We start from the raw sequence: 19,760 nt of genomic DNA on the forward strand, positions 1-19,760 counted from the left end.
TCATCATGAAAGCATTTTTTAAAAAGGCAGAAATAGATCATATGTTTAAGTGTCAAAAACATCTCTGTGCTTTTCAAAAACAGGGAAACAAGGAAATTAGTAAAACATACTTTTGTCTATCACAGTGTAAAACATTAGGGGAATGCACTACAACTGTATAAAATGGAAATTGCATTAAAGTTACAACATAAATTTTGCATAAGTCCATATTGAATATTATTTTCCTTTAACAGAACTTTTTTATAATCTCAGAATGCTTAACCGGCATAATGCAATTCTCAATATGTTTGGTGTTACATTTAAAAGATTTCATTTTGTTAAAGTTTTCATGTGTTATTAACATCACTGCTTGGATGTGGTACAGTATTATATTAAAGGATAATATTCAAACTAAACATACAGCTTTTTAACAGATGTTTAATTACAGACTCCGAAATCATCTCAGATCTCTTGTTATTTCAGATGAAACTACTTACATGCAAATGTGGGCTACTTTGGCTCATTATCTTTTCACTATTGTGGTGCAAGATGAAGTTGGTAGCATTCTTACCCAAAAAGAGTAGGTTCCTCATTGCTAGTTCCAAGACAAGCTGACTAAAAAAACTCTAAATCAAATATGTAACTGATTACAAAAAACCCAAACCAACAAATAAAAATTTGGATTGTTATTCTTTTTCTAAGTTCTTTAAACAAAATACTACTAATTCACACTGTAATCTTAGAACTCACCTCTTGCCTGCCGTCTCAACTTTTTCACTCTTTGCATTCCATAACAGGTTGTCCAAGTTTGATTTACTGTCTTATAAGTATACAAGAATGCAGCCATTTATTGTTCAACTGCTGCTTTATTAAAGAAAGCTCTTGTTCTCACACTTCTAACTATCTATGTACTGGAAAGCTTTGAGTGGAGGTGGAAATCTTGGTTAACAAACGTAAAAACAGTTGCTACTAATAAAACCTTAGGACTAAAATACAGTTTTATTAACGTTATCAGAAATCTGAAAGTAGATCTGGAATTTTTTGACGTTATCTTATTCTCAACAATGTCACAATGTCACTTCACAGAATCATAGAATGGTTTGGGTTGGAAGGGACCTTCAAGATCATCCAGTTCCAAATCCCTGCCATGGGCAGGGACACCTTCCACTGGTTGCTCATAGCCTCATCCAACCCGATTTCTTCTCCATCTTCCTGAGACAGGTGAAGCCTCTTGTTTTTTGATCATATGAAGGTCACACATGAAATACAAGAAGGAAATGCTGAACGCTTCTCTCATCTTTGGTGAAACTCATCCCTTTGTAAAGGACAACCACGCTGGACTCAGTGCGACTTCAAGAAGTGCACTGCGCTTGCGCTGCCTCTCTGCAGAGAGATTAATTTAATTTCCACAGTGCTGCCTTTGCTGAATGAACTCCAAATGTGTAATTTTAAATCACCACCTTGATTCTTAAAGCCCATTTTCTGAATTAAAAGCTAGTAAAAGTGAAGATCGTGTAGTGGGAATTAGAGAAGAAAGAGGAGAAAAAATGATTGCAATAACACTCACTAAAGATTTTAAATAAATATTTTAATTCTATTATTGGCATTTACAGGTAGAAAGCATACAGTATGTTACAATTTTATCAAAACGTGAAAAATATGGATGTTACATAAGTAACAAATGTAAAAAAAGTATTTTTCTTACCTTCCCTGAAAGTAAGAAAACTATTCAGCATAGGAAAATATTGATATAAAAACACAGCTTAGGTAAAAAAAAAAATAAAAAAAAAATTGAAGTTTTTACACAGTACAATAGGTTCATCAGATCTGCACGAAGATGTAAGGACTCTGTGAGGTTCTAATTTACCTAAAACCTTAGGGAATTTGGGACAAACAGTAAGCTACATTAATGACTCTACAAGTAGTTTTCCCTCATATCCGCTCCGAAATGCTAGAGTGCAGTAATCTTCTATACAATAAATAATTCTTCAAAGTTTCCACCATAGAAAATCATATAATGCAGAAAATGCCACTCCAAGGTCACAAAGGCTAGGCAGTGCTTTAATAATAATTATGATAATACTTATTATAGTGCTTTATAATGTCTAATTGCTTCAGATGAGTTAACTAATTAGTCCTCACAACATCCCTGTGAGGTAGGTGATGAAGTGTTTTTCCTAATTTTTTGTAGTACAGATGGGAAAATGAAATCTGGGGAGAAGCATATACTGCAGCAGCAGCAGCACAGCCGAGATGAGAGGCCAAAAAGTGTGAAAACAGGGTTTTTTTTTCCCTCACTCCCATTGATTGTGCTGCTGTTGTAATCCAGGCTGCTTGGTTGGGCTGGGCAGAGGAACGCAAATTGCTCCCGTTCTACTAGAAGCACTGAGGGGGGTGGGCATGGACCGGGGTTAAGTATCCCCAAATATTTCATAGAGATTCAGAAGCTTTCACACAACTTTGTCAAAAAAAACTCAAATGCAAAAAAAGAGGGGAAAAAAAAAGAAAAAAAAAACCCAAACAAACATATAAGCTGAAAAAAACTCCTAAAGTGCTGACTGGCTTGAGCTGCTTCTAGCACCTCTCGTATGGAATAAGACTTAACAGCACTGTTGCCAGCAATTATTCAAGCTGATTTTATCCATAAAGTTACATGTGAGCAACTGCAGGATATGATAACTACATTTTTCTGAGACACCTTAATACTGTAACTCCTTCATCCACCATCCTTCTTTCACGCACTTCTTAAAGAAAAGTAAATCCTCAATACTCTTGCATCGTAAAACATGTTAGTAGCTGGAGACAATATGCACATCCTTCACAATTAAAAAAAAAATTAGTTCATTTTCAGAACAAAGCATTATTAATTTAAGAATCACAAACCAAACAATGGTAAATAGGAAATCCTTTTTGAAGGCTGCATGCCAAATATCTTGTTTTCAAATACAACGCATGCAGGAGAAATAAATTCATCCAAGCATAATTAAATTAAAAATGTTTTAAGTCTCTTTCAGCAGCATAATGGTTATTATTTTTAAAGTCTCCTCCAACCAAACTGGCCTGCGGTTCAAATGCTGACCTTTGCTTTTCTACAACCATATAATGGTTTGACCAATCCCCATGGCTTTGCACTGCAGCAATACCAGGACATAAAGCCTATACATACTGTTCTGCTTCCCCATCCTTGGAAATAGGCTTTGCTGTACCACCTTTGCTGTCTTCACTCACTGCTGCTGCTGCTGCTGCTGTCTTTTCAGGAAGCGATGCCAAATCTTTGAAAACATCCACATAATGCCCGAATCCCGGGCCCCAGTTCAAGAGATTGTCCCAGTTGAAGCTTCCCGCTTGCTGTCCCAACTTCATGGGCAGGGAGCTCTCCCCTGGGCTGGTGGTGGTTGCCTGTGCCCCCACCGGCCCCCCCTCACCTCGGCGGCCAGGGTACCGCCGGGGCTTCAGCCTGGCACCACAGTTGTCCTCGTCATCTGCATCAGACTCATTGACCTGGGATAACTTGGGCATCCTAGAGGTGTACGCTATGGGCTTATCCCTGTCATACTCCATCTCCGAGCATGTGAAGGATTCGTGCGAATCACTGTCGGAGGAGGACTCCGGCGCGGGAATACCATCAGCTGGGTTCCTCGTCCGGGACAGAGGCCTTCTGCAGTCCTCCTCGGAAGAGGACCGGCCATGGTCTGCACTGCAGATGCTGGGGTTTCTGGGGCGAGGGGTGTTCAGTCTCTCCACCTCTTCAATGGACAGCCCCACTGGAGGAGCACTCTCCAGAGGGATCTGCCCGATGGATTGCTTCAGGCGGCTTCCTGGTCGGGAACCATGGCTTGCCATAGTCTGTGGACTTTTACTTCTCCTCCCCAGCCGAGTTGCATAGTTAAAAATTCCAGGCTGGCAGACATCGTTGTGCATCTCCAGCGGGCTCCCTTCCCTTATGGCGAGGTGCAGCTCCCTTGCTGGACTATGCCTGTAGAAGGTTGATGATTTGGAGAAGGGTGCAGGGCTGTGCCGAGACAGAGGGTTGGGAGTAGGGCATGCTGAGTGGCTTAAAGACGTTGTCCTCAATCCCTGCGCATAAGCAGGCTGGTAGGTCAAGCTGCTGGCTCCTAGGGGCATGGGAGACTGCCTTGCGAAGCCCAGTGGGCTGTGCCTCTGGATGGAGAACTTGGGTGTGTGGCTCCGAAACTGCTTGTAGTGCTGGATGATATCAGCGTCCGAGGGGGCAATGCTGCTGGCATTGTCAATGTCGTAGTGCTCGATTTCAGGCTCAGGGGAAGCCAGTGGAGCACTGGGGATTGTCTCCGTGGTGTGCGGGATGTCAGTCTCATCGTAGATGAGATACGGATTTTCTCTTTCAATGATATCGGGTTTTGGGTTCCCTTCAGGCTGCTTCCTGACGGTCATGTCATCGCCATAGGGTGGGATGTTGTCAGGGTCATCAAATGCCACGTTCTCACTCCCTTTTTTCTTTTTCTCCTTCTTTTTCTTCTCCTCTTTTGGGGCTTTCGACTTCTTTCCTCGGCACTGGTTGCAGAGGATGAGGCTGAGGACCAGCAGTGCCAGGACAGTTGCGCAGCTGCCCACGATAGCTGGCACAGCCCAGAGGGGCAGGGACAACTCAGCGGGGTGCGGGGATGGGAGGCAGATGTGGCCACCATTGATTGCCGCTCTACACTCATGGCCTGGGGCGCATGAGACCCCCAGGCATGCCACCACCACCTCGCATGTCCGTCCCGCATATGCCTCGGGGCAGCTGCAGGTGAAGCCGGCGTGCGCCCCAGGCTCACAGCTGCCCCCGTTCTGGCAGGGGCTGGAGGCACAGGCACCCGGCGGGACACACTGGTAGGCATACCACTGGTTGATGCACATCAGCTCACCCCAGCAGGGACTGCTGGCGCAGACGTTGGGGCCGCGGCAGCCGATCTTCACCGAGGGGTCTGTTTTGGAGAGAGTGGCAAGGCTGTGCTTGCCTGCGAAGGGAAGGCTCTCTCTGCCATACTTGATGTAGGAAATGCAGCCATCAAAGCCTAGGAGGAAAAGCAACAGTCACATGAGGACCAGAAGTCTGAGGATGCACTTCCAACAGAGGCCAAAGACACCCTGAGCATCAATATCACGTTAATGGGGAAACCTTTTGATCAGCAGATGACAAGACACGCGGTGTGGCTCTTGTCTCCTGAAATGAAAGGGGAAACACAAATGCAGAAGCAACAAAACGGAAAACCCAGCGCTACTATGGAGGTGACAGCCCTATTTTGTGATGTGCATTTAAGCAGCGTGCAGGGTAAATCACGCTGTTAGTACACACATGTACAAATACCTGTGACATTAACAATAACAGTGTAATATTTAAGTGACCACTTATTTTGCTAGAAAGATGGCCCATTCACAGCTGTTTCTGACAATCTGCATTGAATCATTTAGGCTCAGGTGTAAAGAACATTTATTTGCTTCTGTTAAATATTTCCTCTTACATTGTAATGACTATTTTGTTCGTACACTTTTGATAACTTTTTAGGATTCCTATTATATTCCTATTAGGAACTGAAATCTGCTTTCAAGCAGAACAAGATAAGGTAAAGGCTGGTCATGCCTGGAGCTTCTGACATAACTTCTATACACGCACCTTTTAAAAGTAATAATATTCACATCTAAGCTATGTGTACACATTGAGACTAAAGATAAGAAAGCAATTAAGTAATTTATCTGAAGATATCTCATGGCATTTATATAAATGATACCAAATTATCTCAGTTCCTTTAAGTCTGCCAAATAAGAATGCAGAAACAGATGATGGTCTTCAACACTAAGACTTCAAAGCAACAAAATATTATCAGGTAAGTAAATAAAATGTACCAAAACCCTGCAATTAAGATGCTGAAATGAACATAAGATGTTTTCTAGAAGGCTCATAAGACAATTTGCACTCCCATTGCTTTCATTAAATCTGAAAAAAACTCAGGCAATTGTAAGCAGAAGTCTAAATATAATTTGAAATGTTGACCTGGCTTTTCGGAATTCTATAGGCTGCACAGGAGAAGGAGCTACTGTCTGATTAGGAAGTATATATCTCCAGCTTGGGGACTGGGAACAAAGTTCAAATCAAAGAAAAAAATGTAATATAAAATGAAAAGAAAAAATGCATGTTGAATAAAAACAATTCGCTCAACTCTGCTGCTAACTGAGCAGATTAGTCCTGAGGTTTGCAACGCAAATAGATACTTTTGTGATTGTTGAGTGCTTAAGTGGCAACTAGAGTAATCAAAGGAGGTCTAAAGGTTATACGGCTAGATCTTTATTAGAATGTATTTTCCCACTGAAGAAAAATTATTTTGACAAAACACTAAGAAATGAGCAAATGGTTGCATTTTGCAGAAATATTTATCTTGTCTAAAATATATTGTTAAATTGACTCAATTTTCAATTTATAAACTCATTTCACTGAAGCTAAATGAAAGGCTGCATTGTTCAGTAAATAAGCTCAGAATTCAAATAGTTACCACAAGGAAACATACACTAATAGTAATTAACATCTTTAAAATTAATTTGAACAAATATTCCTTCTAACAACTATATTCAATATAATTAAATATTTGCTTTTATTTCCTAATTTTCCCATATTTCTAAAATATCTTATCACCCAGACAGAGAAACCTGAGCGCAGCTCGCCTGGCTGTGCTAGCAGAAAACATTAGGTTCCATTCTCCTTTCCTCGTGTGCTTTTATTGCTCCCCTATTATTGCCTAGCGCGCCTAAGCTAAGCCTCCTGTCTTACTGTCTCTAACAATCGTGGCAATACTTTTCTATTTCAGAATCTCAAGTGGTCTTTTCCCAAACTTCCCATAGCTTGGTTGTAGCACTCCTCTGTCAGTAGTGACGCTGAGTTTCAGAGCTGTGAGATCCCAGGGAGATGGGATTATCCCTGGCCTTTGTGCCGTGGTTGTGTGCTAGGCTGCAGGAAAATCCAGCCTCTCGCCAGCCTCATAATTCTCTGCATTCCCAAGACTTAATTCTTTCTGCGAGGGTTTTGGGATAGTGCAACCTTATGAGGATTTCTGCTCCGAGTTGTGACAAAATGGTACGCAGAGATGTGTTTGAAAATTATGCTCTTAGTGCCCATATGCACGGTTGCTTATTTCTCCTTAACTTCTGATGGTTTGTTCTTGGGATGCCATACATGGAGCCAGGTTTATAGGAGGATGTTTTTCCAAGACCAAATTTATCAGCTGTTATCAATAAAAATAATCAACAAGGAGAAGGAAACTGCCATTTCTCAGTTCTGAAGCATTGTGTTTGGGTGAAAGAATGAATAGGAACAAGTTTTCCATGTATTAGTAGTGTCAGAGAAAGGTTCATTTCTGCACATATTGCTGGAACGGAAGAACAGGCACTATGAATGGTAACCTTGTGGATAATTGTGAAAATCTCTGTAAAAATAGGCAAGCACAGAGATAAATGTCGTAAATATTTACTCTGTTGTGAAATATCAAATATATTCAAGTCGTATGACGTGATATGAAATATTTATAATCTTCAAAGTGTTGCTTTAAAATTTGAACACCCTCTGATGTCAGAAATGAAATATGAGTAAGTATCAACATCAAATAAGTTTTCCTGAGAGATGCAAGTTATGTGGAACATGAAAGAGCTAAGTGTTGCAAGCATGGTATCTCTGTATTATTTCCATTCTGAAAGAGAGGTATTTTATTTCAGCATTACTTATATTTTCATTTTCTCCCAGTCTTACATTCCCAAACAAAGAGGAAATTAAGGATTTAGGTTCAGGTGAGAGCGCAAGCTAAATGGATGGTGACCTTGCTGCGTGCTTGGTGGTCCCTTGCAGAAGTGATGTAATAAACAGAAATTGAGATTTTTCTCAGGTCTACCTGGGTTTGAAAATGTTATTGGATATACCAGCTTCACAGCCCTGGAATTGTCACCCGTGTGTTTTAGTCTGCCTTTAACAGAACTGCAGATATTTTTGACTCTCTGAGTTCATGTAGAGTTTTATACCTCCCCGTTGTAAATCCTTGGTATGTCTTACACAATGTAATCCAACATTAAAATAAAATAAAATCACATGAATAAGAGATTTTTGGATTGTGTACTGCTAATGGAAGCCAGACTTTCCTAATTTGTCTGCCACAGCATCAGGCAGTGGTGAGATTTTAGTGTCCTCAATTTTCTTTGTTCCAGCTTTCCTAAAAGCCTCTGACTTTTCCGTGCATACACTGCTCATAAAACATACATGTAAAAAATGTAAAGGTAAGCAATGCATTCAGATGATTTCATTACCGCATTTCATACAAATGCAGAACACACAAAGGTGAAGCATGAATTTGCTCCACTCAAAGAACCATTATCTGATAGCAAGTCTTGAAGTCAGGAAGATTTTTCAATCTAAAAACTCTGTGAAACCTACATCTGCACTGTCTGGAGTATCTCACAGTTTTACATTTTCCATTTTTACTTATCACTGGGGGAATGATATTAAATATATGTCAGCTACTTTTTTTGCCAGGGTCTAAGACAGTTGCTTTAACTCTTAAGGGAGATTGATTTAGTTCTTAACAGCTAGATTTTGGTCAGAGAGTGGTTTCTTACTGTCCTGGGTTTCTGTTGCTCAGAAATAAATCCTATTCTTCATTTGACAGCAGGAAAAAGCAGGAGGAAGTTGAGTTTCAGAAAAGATTTTAATCATATTAAAAACAGGCTAAATCCTGCAGTACTTACCAAACCCCTACAGAGACAAAGTGCTCATTTAGCATTTTTGCCCAGGTAAAGATTTGCCTTGATTTTTCAGATTCTGACCCTGGTGACGAATAGATCCTTTCTTTGCCATTACCATAACAAAATAATAATAACTGATTTAAAGACAAGCAAGCAAACCCACACCCCCCGCGTCTGAAAAGCCCTGCAGATGGAGTGCCTGCTTTGGAAACAAGAAGGCTGCAAAGTGTATTGAAGCAATAAAGTCTGCAATCCTTACTCATTCAATTTGCAGTTTTCCTGGCAAAGCACAGAAGGATAGTAGTTACTAATAATTACAGTACATTCTGCAACCTTTAAGCAAATAGAGACCTTTGTCTGCTCAAAGGGTGGGTGCTGGTCTCTTCTCCTAAGTAACAAGTGGCAGAACAAGGGGAAATGGCCTCAAGTTGTGCCGGGGGAGGTTTAGATTGGATATAAATTATTTACTGAAAGACTAGGGGAAACATTGGAACAGGCTGCCCGGGGAAGCGGTGGAGTCTTCTTCCCTGGGGGTGTTAAAAAAATGTGTAGATGTAGAAAGTTGGAACATGGTTTAGTAGTCACAGCAGTGTAGGACTGACAGTCGGATTGGGTGATCTTGGAGGTCTTTTCCAACCTTAATGATTCTACCTGCTCATATGCACTACATTAAAAAAATAACAAAAATTACCTGCAACTGTGCTCTTGAAGGGTTGGCTTGATGGGATTCCACCCAAAGAAATTGTAAGAACATTTAGTCCACCAAAGTCTTGTGTGGCGTGATGAATGTCTCGATTATGAGTCTTGTCGACCGACAGGATAGTAGCAGAGCCATTCTTCTCAATGAGTACTGAATGCCACTGACCATCCGCAGCATACACTTCTGGAATATTTCTTTCCACTTTCCCAGCAATTCCAGCATCAGATATGTAATGCACTTTCCCACCTTTTATCTGATCAGAAAACAGTAAAATGTGTGATTTTAAAATGATACACACATAACCACTCTTATACACCCATAACCAATGTAATGCCTATTCAGTACAGCTACAGTAACACATGGCTTTCATTGTAATAGGAAGCCTAGCCACATTTTTCCCCAAATCACGGTTTTGTACTAAAAGTGCATTAATTATTTACTACTGAAAACTTAGCTGTGCTTAAATACATCATTACATTTTGTAGAAAACTTAGAGCTGCCATCCCGGCTAATCCCCTAAGAGAAAAACCTATTGAGAGGCCAGTAATAGGACGTACACATGATAAAACATTTGAACAAATAAAAGGATAATTCTACCTCTTTCTTCAATGCAAGTGTGGAAAATGCTTTGCAGAGTAAACTGATATTGCCTTTGCCCCAAACCCTTGCATTTAGCTTTCACTATGACACAGTAGGAATATATACGGCATGGAAGGACTTGAACAAGATTCCTGTTTTCTATCCTAGTTTGCATTTTGTTGTATTTTAGAAACCTTTCTGAAGAGTTGCAAAGTGTATTTATGGTGCGAATTTTCAAATAGTGCTTACTTGAGCAAATCACTTTTAAACTTGTGAGCTGCCAGAAGAAAAGGTATTAATAAATTCCTCAAAAAACTTTTTGGCTTTTCCTCTAAGAATGATACAACGCAATTCCACTGTATCACGAGATGCAGGAATCCAAACCTCTTATCACCTCAATATTAAATGATCCCAAAATGTGACAGCACAAATTCTGCATTTCAGATATAGGAATTCTAAACGAAAATGGGGCCTACAAGAAAGATGGGGAGGGGCTCTTTATCAGGGATTGTAATCACGGGATGAGGGGGAATGGTTTCAAGCTGAAAGAGGGAAGACTTAGATTAGATATTAGGAAGAAATTTTTTACTGTGCTAGTGTTGAGGCACTGGCACAGGTTGCCCAGAGAAGCTGTGGCTGCCCCATCCCTGGACGTGTGCAAGGCCAGGTTGGATGAGATTTGAACAACCTGAGGCAGTGGGAGGTGTCCCTGCCCATGGCAGGGGGGTTGGAACTGGATGATTTTTATGGTCCCTTCCAACTCAAATCATTTTATGATTCTACCCAAACCTACCAGCTTCTCAAATATTGCACAGGAGTCAAGAATATCAGCTGATCTCCTAAGAGCGTACCGACTTGTGTACAGCTCACACAGGATGGCTCTGCAACATGTTGCAAGTTTCTTTCCATACTCTGTATGTTTAGTCATACAAGTTAAATAAGAAGATTATTTCCCCTCCCTCCCATGTTCCACACTGCAGTTCAGTTGGTCTGTGGCATGTAACATGAGCATGCAGAAGGTGCTCACACATGGTCCAGGCAAGGTCAAAGCCCCAGGTTTGTTGAGAGCTCTTTAAGTCTTGCATGCTTTGTTCCAGGAAAAATAACGTTCACCTGGGAAGAACTGTGAGGTGACACACTGGCTACAAGAATGCTGCTGTCCTTTCCAGAAACTGTTAAATGCTCTGGATTTACTTCTTTAGTGATGCAATCTGAGGACTTTCTTCATACAGATCAGTTTTAATACGGCTACAAGACCACTCTCGTGTCTTGGCAGCAGCCTGAATCGAACGTATCTAGCACGTATTCCATTTGGATCATGAAATACAATGATTAATATGAATACATACTTCATTTATAAATGCAATAACTTGAATTATTTGAAATGTTATCATTTGAGGGACTCTCCTGACAAATATGCCCCTCAGAAACAGGATGGTTTTGTTACTGGCAAACACAGGTGGCATAGAACTAAACTATCAAACAGCACAAAGAAAATCCCACATTTGGAAATGCAGTCACATAGACTATTATAAACTATTAAATAATTGCTGCAGTCAAAAGTATTTATAAAAAGATTAACTGGGCAGAATCTATACGTATATTTAAGTCTGTAATATGTAATTGGTTTGTTAGTCTTATTTTGTCTTTCAAGCTCCATGAAAACAGTAGCTTCTATTTTGGTCTTTGTGTAAGCCAAAAATAAATACATCATATCAGACAATATCCTCTAAGCTTATGGGACGACTAAGCACATATATGTAACTTCTAATTGCACATTAGAGAAGAATTGTAGAATTATTTACCTGTCAGCAACTAATACTTTTCATACCAACTTGTGACTTTCTAGTTCTATTCCTGTTTCTCTAAAATTGCATATAACTAATGCTAACAGACTCATAACTAACATACTAGTGTCATTTGGAAAACAAAATTTCCAGAGACGAGATTGGTCCATGAATTCTTCAACCAGGAAAAAAAAGCAATGTTCTTCTCAGTTCCTCGAAGCACCACTTATTTCTAAAATAGAAAAAATTGCTGATGCTGACAACATTGAGTAACACCCATTTCTGGGTTTTATTTAAATGGCATTGCAACTGACAAATAGAACATAATGAAAAGAATGAGCCACTAAAGCAAATATATTCCTAACTAAAAGGATGATTCAACTTTCCTAATATTCTGAATCTCCTTTACTGAACTAATTGCTTATTCATCTTACATCTGAGCAGGAGCCTTCACAGACTTATAGCCCACAGGATGAGGTATAATTTAAATGAGTTACATTTCAATTTATTCCTACAACTTGATAAGTGCATAGAATAAATCAGAATGTTTTCAGTTGTAAGGGAACTTTACAGATACCTAGTCCAACTCCACCCCCCCGTCCCAGGCAGGGACATCTTAACTATATCAGGTTGACATATCAACTATATCAGGTTGCTCAAAGCCACTTCTAAATTGACTTTGAACACTTCCAGTGATGGGGCATCCACAACTTCTCTGGACAACTTGTTCCAGTGTTTTATTATCCTAACACCTCACCATCCCCAATCCCCCTGTCTGCTTTCGCTCATCAATTATGTTAGCTGATATTGTTTACATATAATCCACATTCTCTACACGTACAATTCATAGATCTTAGAGCTACAGTTATGCTAATTTAATCTGATTTCAGATGAGATTTTCAGATAAAACAAGGCAAGCAATTTCACCTTTAATGTGCTGTATTTATTCCATTACTTCTAATTGGATTAGTATTATTTGTAGGAAAAGCTGTGATAAAGAATAAAGAAGCCCCTACCCTCTTACCTTTTGTGGATTTGGGTGGGAAGGAGGATTTTCCATATGAACTTGACCATTGTTTAATTTAATCTGCTAGGTTTTATATATTTCCTGGATAAAGGATCCCTTTCTACCATAAAGACCCCTCTTGGGTTCTTTGGGGGAAGTTTGCCTCCCTCATTTAGTGAATCAGCTGCTCGCAATCTCAGTGGGTCTGATTTATTACCATTTGTTTAATCTTACTCCAATCCTAGCTACACCAAACGCAGTTAACTGCAAGAGGAAAGATGTGGAAGCACGGAAGTAGCCATGACTTGTAGCTTTTCCCTAGCACAGTTTAATATTAAAAAACACATGGCAGGTTTTCTGTAAACGCTTACACTTTGCATAACAATCATATTAAAAAGACCAAAATCAAGTTATAAAATTCTCTGTTTTGAACACTGACAAGACAGTTGTAAGCAGAGGACCCTAAAACTCATCTTCCACAACAGAAGAGACCTAAGCATGGGCTGGCTTCACTGATATCTTGGGCCATCGCTGAAGGAAGTGCTCGTCGTGATACCTACTCTGGGTATAAGTGGCAGCGCAGAAGCCATACGGTTCTAACTACAGTGAAATTACTACAGTTTTATTAACTAGCATCATGTGGGAACTTTTTGGCAATAATCAATACAGTGATATTACCTCTCCTTCCTTAAACTGACACCACCTGGTACTAGCAAACCTCCGCTCTTTGCCTTTGCACAGCTGGGTCTGGGACTTGACACCCTCCGCTCGCTTGTATAACTTCACCAATATTAACAATAACGACAGTGTTTGCATAAACACACCACCAGTGATTTCAGCCAGGAAAGGCAACTTTATTTTCTATTTTTTTTTTTTTTTAAACAATGCTTGTAGAGCTGACCTAGCAAATTCTACTAAGGAGAAAAAGGTAGTATTTAGGTTTTTTTTCTCTCCGGAACTCAAAATAATGAGATCTGTTAATACGACTGAGGCAGAAACTTCCTATCAAATGATGTGGTGAAAGCGTACGCCAGGGAAGTAATGCAGACTTGCTTCTTAAATGCAGTTTGCAGTTGATGTGTCAGGAAAGCTGTGTACCTCTGACCAGGCAGGTGGAGAATATCCATGGGGCTGAAGCTTAGAAAGTGTGAATTTCTATATGAGTTTCTTTAAAAGTCAAGGAAAAAAAAACAAACTTGGAAAGCCTTACAGCAGTCAAGGAAACTTGGAGCTTACACCAACCCAATAAAGGGGCTTGCCAACATCACTGCTGTACTCATTTAGAGTTATGAGTAAATGGACTGAGTCATAGCCAGAAACTGAACCATTGCTTTCTCTTGAGAAAGGTAACTTCTGCAGCAATAAACTCTTTGGGAAAAAACCCAAAACTGTGTGGCATTTGAAGCATTAATTCAGCTATGTATCTTAAAATAATTTGATATTGACGTTAGTCTACGGGTAACCTGATGAATTCAAGTGATCCCTCGCTTCCTACTTTGATAAGTGTGAGCCATGCTAGTAGGAATTAACGAAAACTTTTTGGCAATCATTTGCTAGCTTAAGGAACGTCTGGGTTTGAGGCCTGAAAAATCAGAAGATAAAAGGCCAATAACAAAATTTGTTCTGTAGAGTGTAACTTAATGATGATAACAAATAAGGCAATAAGTACCGTCCCTGTGGCCTTCAAACAGTCACTATTTGGAGTCTAGACAAAACTGATTAGATACAAAACCATCAAGATCTTCTGATACCTTGGCAAATAGCAAGGGAATTGTTGAGAAGCTGAATGATACTGGAGCAGTGCCTAGCCTCAGTTAAAGGCCTAATACTTTATAAAGGAAACAGCAAGAGTAATGGAAAAATGTGATTTTGATCACCACTCACGGAGCCGTCCAATCAAATCAAACTCAGCATTAGCCGTAATCTTACCTTCACAGTAGTGAAGTTGCTGCTTTCCTGGATGTGAACTAAAATGCCGTTCTCGCTTCTTGTCCTGAACTTCACTTCCAAGCGGTCCACGTTTGGAGGTCCCAGGACAGCGCCTCGAGTGCTGTGCCTCATCATGTATTCTCGCTTCTTGTTTGGGCTAATGTGGTAGTCAAGTCGTCCTTTGCCCTCCAGCGATAGGGCAGTATCGGCAGTAATATCTGGGACAAGGACAGGGAAATACTGAGTACACAGCTCATTACAGCTAGTGATCATCTGCCTAACAGCAACCATTTTCTTTCAGAGCAGAGATCAAGTTCAGAGCAGGTCAGGGGGCAGAGAAGGAGTGAATGGCAATTTCAGCCCCTCTATTCTTTGGCTTCGACCAGAATGTGTGTTTGAGAGTGGGAGTGTGCTAGTAATTTACTGCTGCTATCAGTCAATAGTAAATTAAAACTCACTAGGGAACAAGTGAGGGAGTAGGGAAAAAAATTTGGCTCTCAGAACTGTAATTCCTTCCCAGGGATGTTACTGTTTCCATTACTGCAAGCAGGGTTTCATGATATATTGAACTCTAAGCTCTTCAGGGCAGAGATAATGACTTTCTGTTTGTTATGGCATTAAAAAAAAGAACAAAAAATGGCAGAGCATTGACTACCAAATGCTGTTAAAATTATAGCTAAATTCTTTTGTAAACCAGTGCAATAAAAGCATATAAATCAGTTATACAATAATCGGACATGTAAGAAAACAAAGACAAAGTCATTAGACTCCAACTACATGGAAATAAATCACTTTGCTCTCCTAGACAATCCCATATTGCTTTACAGAGCCATCCATATGTGAGTTAATAACCATGAAGTGTAAATGGCTTGCTTTCATTTACATTTACCATATTTTCTTGCATATAATCTGGTGGTCACTTGATTAAAAGGCTGGCTATAAGCAGGAGAAGCTATAAGCGTATGCACACAATGTTTATGTGAAAGGAAGAGTTTTCCTTTACCCTCTTACCTCCCTGTAGCAGACAAACCCCTCCTGTGGGATAGCTTTATTTTAGTTACTGATTATAACTTCTGCTTCTCAATAATGCATAAATGAGTGCAAGTTACCTGAAATGTGATATACAGACCAGAAAACATGTAATTCACTGCTAATTTTTAACTCATGAAAGGACAATAATCTATTGTGGGCTTTTCCTTAAAAATTACGTAAGACATAAGCGTGCTGCTTGTTTTCATTATTTTATAATATTCATTATACCATGCCCCTGTAAAGAAACTCCAAGTGGTATCTGGTTAAAACATAGTTAGGTGCACATTAAAGAGAAAACCAGTAAAACCTTCTCCGTACATTTCTCACAGTGCTTTCCAGTCAGTCCATCTTTGCAGTGACACTGCTGCCATGACCAGTGATCAACACAGGTGCCACCATGTTGACAGGGGCTGGTTGTGCAAGCACCTTCTAGTCTGGGGCACCTAAAACAAACCAGAAAAGTAGATGCTGGAGAACAGATACACAAATTAGGAGAGAAAATGTGCTGGGAATTGTCCTGCCCCCAGAAATTTGACAATGGAGATGTTCTTCTCCATACACAGCTCATGTTTCTGAGCAGATTCCAATTTTCAGCATCAAGTTATAATAGTCTTATGAAAGGGAATGGAATACAAAGACAGTTAAACTCTTGCTATCTGTTATGCAAGAGAAGAAGAAACTCTTTTAGGTGCTTTTTATGCTGCAGAGCTCTAGAGACTTTTTATTTCAATAAACAGCACTAAGTTGGGGGTTGAAAGAGGAAGGATGAGCTAGCAAATTTGGACATAAGACTGACATAATTCCTACAACTGTGACTTCAAACACTGAGACTGAAGAAACAATGCAATCAGGTAGTCCATCATTTCTAAAACAGCACTTTGAGGATATGAGGGAAATTCAGTGAGAGGTAAAGTGATAGAACAGACATTGTGGGTTAAGAAGAAGTAAGAGAGAGTAGAGATTTAGTGAACCTTGTGAGTACAGTCAAACCCAGGTGCAATTTATAAAGAAATCCAGCAACGGGGATACTCTATTTCAGCCTGCAAAACAACATTAAGAATAACTGGCAACAGAAATGTAATAATCTTGCTTTTTTGAAGCCTTTGTAATCTTTCATGAGCCCTTCATCCAAATTCACTTTCTTCTTAAATTTTTCACACTTTACAATAAATATATAAGTTCTATAGCCTTTTTTTTTTTTTACAAGAAATATCTGAAGGTGTCTGAATGGAATAGCATCAGACTTTCATGACAACTTCCTTCATCGTAAATGCTGTACATTCAATACCATATATAGCAGACATACTGATCTAAGATTCCTTGAGCTGCCAAAGCCTGGCTGGGCTCCAGGGGACGTCCATTGACTGCAAACTCCATTATACAGCCCACAAAATCATGGCTTTCCACCTGTCCTCTCCTTTGAAGGATGGGCTCTACAGACCTGATGCCACCAACAGTAACTCGATTTGGTTGTACATCGAGAGTCCTATAAAAGAGTAAGAAAAATAATTTATCAGCATCAGAGATTAAGATAGCAATGATATCATAGGAACTGCAACCATCAGCTTCAGTCCGCAGCTAAAATTCCTCTTCTAAAATTCATACTTTAAATTTACATAGGGAGACACAGAGATCACTAGCGCTTGAACTAACAGTTACAATGGACGTAACTCTAAATTCATACTTAATTATTGCATGTCAAAATTCCTATTCACTTGAATGAAATCATAATGAATAGGTTTTTATTCAATTATTGTTTAAATTGTAGATGATATTTAAATAGCTGGAAGATGGAACCACTATTTTACAAAGATATAACACCTTTGCTAGTGAGGAAAGCACATGTGACAGGAAATATGATTGTGATTGTCATAAGAAATTAGCCAAAGTGATTTGGATTCAAGTTATTGTGATCTCCAAAGAGGATCTAAAGATCTGACAGAAAGGCTTCTGACCTAGTTACAGGAAACACAAGAAAAAAGGTTTGTTCTCTTTACTCTTAATATTTTTTTGAAAAAAAAAGTAGTAATCAAACGATGGATTTTTCCCCACCTTTTTAAGAAATGAGTGGTGCAGTTTAAACAAACAAACAAATGCAAGACCCCAAATCTAAGTCCAAAACTAAATACTGGAGTGAAAAAAAAGTAGTTAGCAGAGTAATAGCATTTTGACTGAGCCTCCTTTTGGCAAGATAGATATAATTCAAAATACAAAACCAGAGCAGGTTTTGCTAAAGATTTGTACCACTAAATATTGTAGAATTTCAAACTGTCAAAGAGTAGTGCTGTATATTTAAGAGAGTTGATCATAACAAATGCATTTGCATTTTCACAGAATCAGAGAATAGTTTGAGTTGTAAGGGACCCTTAAAGGTTACCTAGTTCAACCCCCCCGCCATGAGTAGGGACATCTTTACCTGGATCAGCTTGCTCAGAGCCCCATCCAACCTGACTTTGAATGCTTCCAGGGCTGGGACACCTACCACCCCTCTGGGCAACCAGTGCCAGTGTTTCAAAACCCACAGCGCAAAAGATTTCTTCATATATCTAGTCTAAATCTACCCTCTTTTAGTTCATAACCATTACCCCTTGTCCTATTGCAACAGTCTCTGTTACAAAGTTCGTCCTCATGATTCTTATAATCCCCCTTTAGGTACCAGAAGTCTGCTAGAGAGTCTCCCTGGAGCCCTCTCTTCTCCAAGCTGAACAACCCCGACTGTCTCAGCCTGTCTTCATAGGAGAAGTGTTCCACCCCTTAGATCATTTTTGTGGCTCTCCTCTGGACAAGCTCCAACAGATCCATGTCTTTCCCGTGCTGAGGATCCAGAGCTGGATGCTGTACACAGGTGAGGTCTCACCAGAGCAGAGCAGAGGGGCAGAATCACTGCCCTCAACCTGATGACTGTGCTTTTGATGCAGCCCAGGATACAGTTGGCCTTCTGGGCTGCAGGAACACATTGGTGGCTCATGTCCAGCTTTTCATCCACCGGTATCCCCAAGTCGTTCTCAGTAGGGCTACTCTCAATCCATTCTCCACTCAGCCTGCATTGTTCCTGGGGGTTGCCCTGACCCAGGTCCAGGACCTTGCACTTGGCCTTGTTGAACTTCATAAGGTTAGCACAGGCCCACCTCTCGTGCTTGTTGAGGTCCCTCTGGATGGCACCCCATCCTTCAGGTGTTTCAGTTGCACCATTCAGCTTCATGTCACCTGCAAACTTACTGAGAGTGCACTCAATCCCACTGTCTATGTCACTGATGAAGACATTAAATAGTACTGGTGCCAATATGGACCCCTGAAGGACACTGCTTGTCACCAGTCCCCATTGGGACATTGAGCCACTGACCCCTACCCTCTAGATGTGACCATCCAAACAATTCTTGATCTACTGAACAGTCCACCCGTCAAATCTGTATCTCTCCAATTTAGAGAGAAGGATGTTCTGAGAGACCACTTCAAAGGCCTTACAGAAGTCCAGACAGGTGACGTCCGTAGCTCTTGCTTTGCTCATTGATGTAGTCACTCCATCATAGAAAGCGATTAAGTTGGTCAGGCCAGACTTGTCCTTGGTGAAGCCATGCTGGCTTTTTTACTTTAGTTTTACCGTCTAGCTAAGATTTACAAGCCATCAGTAACCATAAGCATCTGATATTCTGATTTGTTAACTCTTTCCAGATAATGAAGTGAAATCTCATAGCATAGGCAATAAGTCTTATTGCTGTTTAGGCCACAGTGCAGACTACGCAGGGCCATAGATTTCTCGTGTGCCAGCAGAGCCTGGGGACAGAGACAGAACTGAGAATTGGGGATTTCTGAATAAATTCCTTGTCATGAATAAACCCCATGCAGAAATGTATCCTTACTCAGCAAGTGCACATAGAAAGTTTAATTTCCTTCTCCATAGATGGGAAGAAATGACACTTCGGAGCCTTGTTTTTGCACACCTCTGAAGTAATGCAGTTGAAGTATCTATCCCTGGCCTGAGATTGGACAAAGGGCATGTAATCATTGC

The 19,760-nt window shown here is 40.2% G+C and overlaps 1 protein-coding gene across 1 annotated transcript in view; it reads right to left on the reverse strand.

Moving 5' to 3' along the window:
• Window positions 1–1,584: 1,584 nt before the first annotated feature.
• FAT4 (FAT atypical cadherin 4) overlaps window positions 1,585–19,760 on the reverse strand; it is a 145,100-nt gene continuing 126,924 nt past the window's right edge. The window contains exons 13-17 of the mRNA XM_009566204.2: window positions 17,058–17,237; window positions 16,070–16,194; window positions 14,720–14,937; window positions 9,410–9,671; window positions 1,585–5,015 (exon numbers count right to left, since the gene is read on the reverse strand). Coding sequence (XP_009564499.2) covers window positions 3,136–5,015; window positions 9,410–9,671; window positions 14,720–14,937; window positions 16,070–16,194; window positions 17,058–17,237 — 2,665 coding nt within the window. The 3' untranslated portion in view covers window positions 1,585–3,135. The remainder of the gene's footprint in view (window positions 5,016–9,409; window positions 9,672–14,719; window positions 14,938–16,069; window positions 16,195–17,057; window positions 17,238–19,760) is intronic.

The sequence above is a fragment of the Cuculus canorus genome, chromosome 4, assembly GCF_017976375.1.
Source record: "Cuculus canorus isolate bCucCan1 chromosome 4, bCucCan1.pri, whole genome shotgun sequence".
In the NCBI taxonomy this organism is placed as follows: domain Eukaryota; kingdom Metazoa; phylum Chordata; class Aves; order Cuculiformes; family Cuculidae; genus Cuculus; species Cuculus canorus.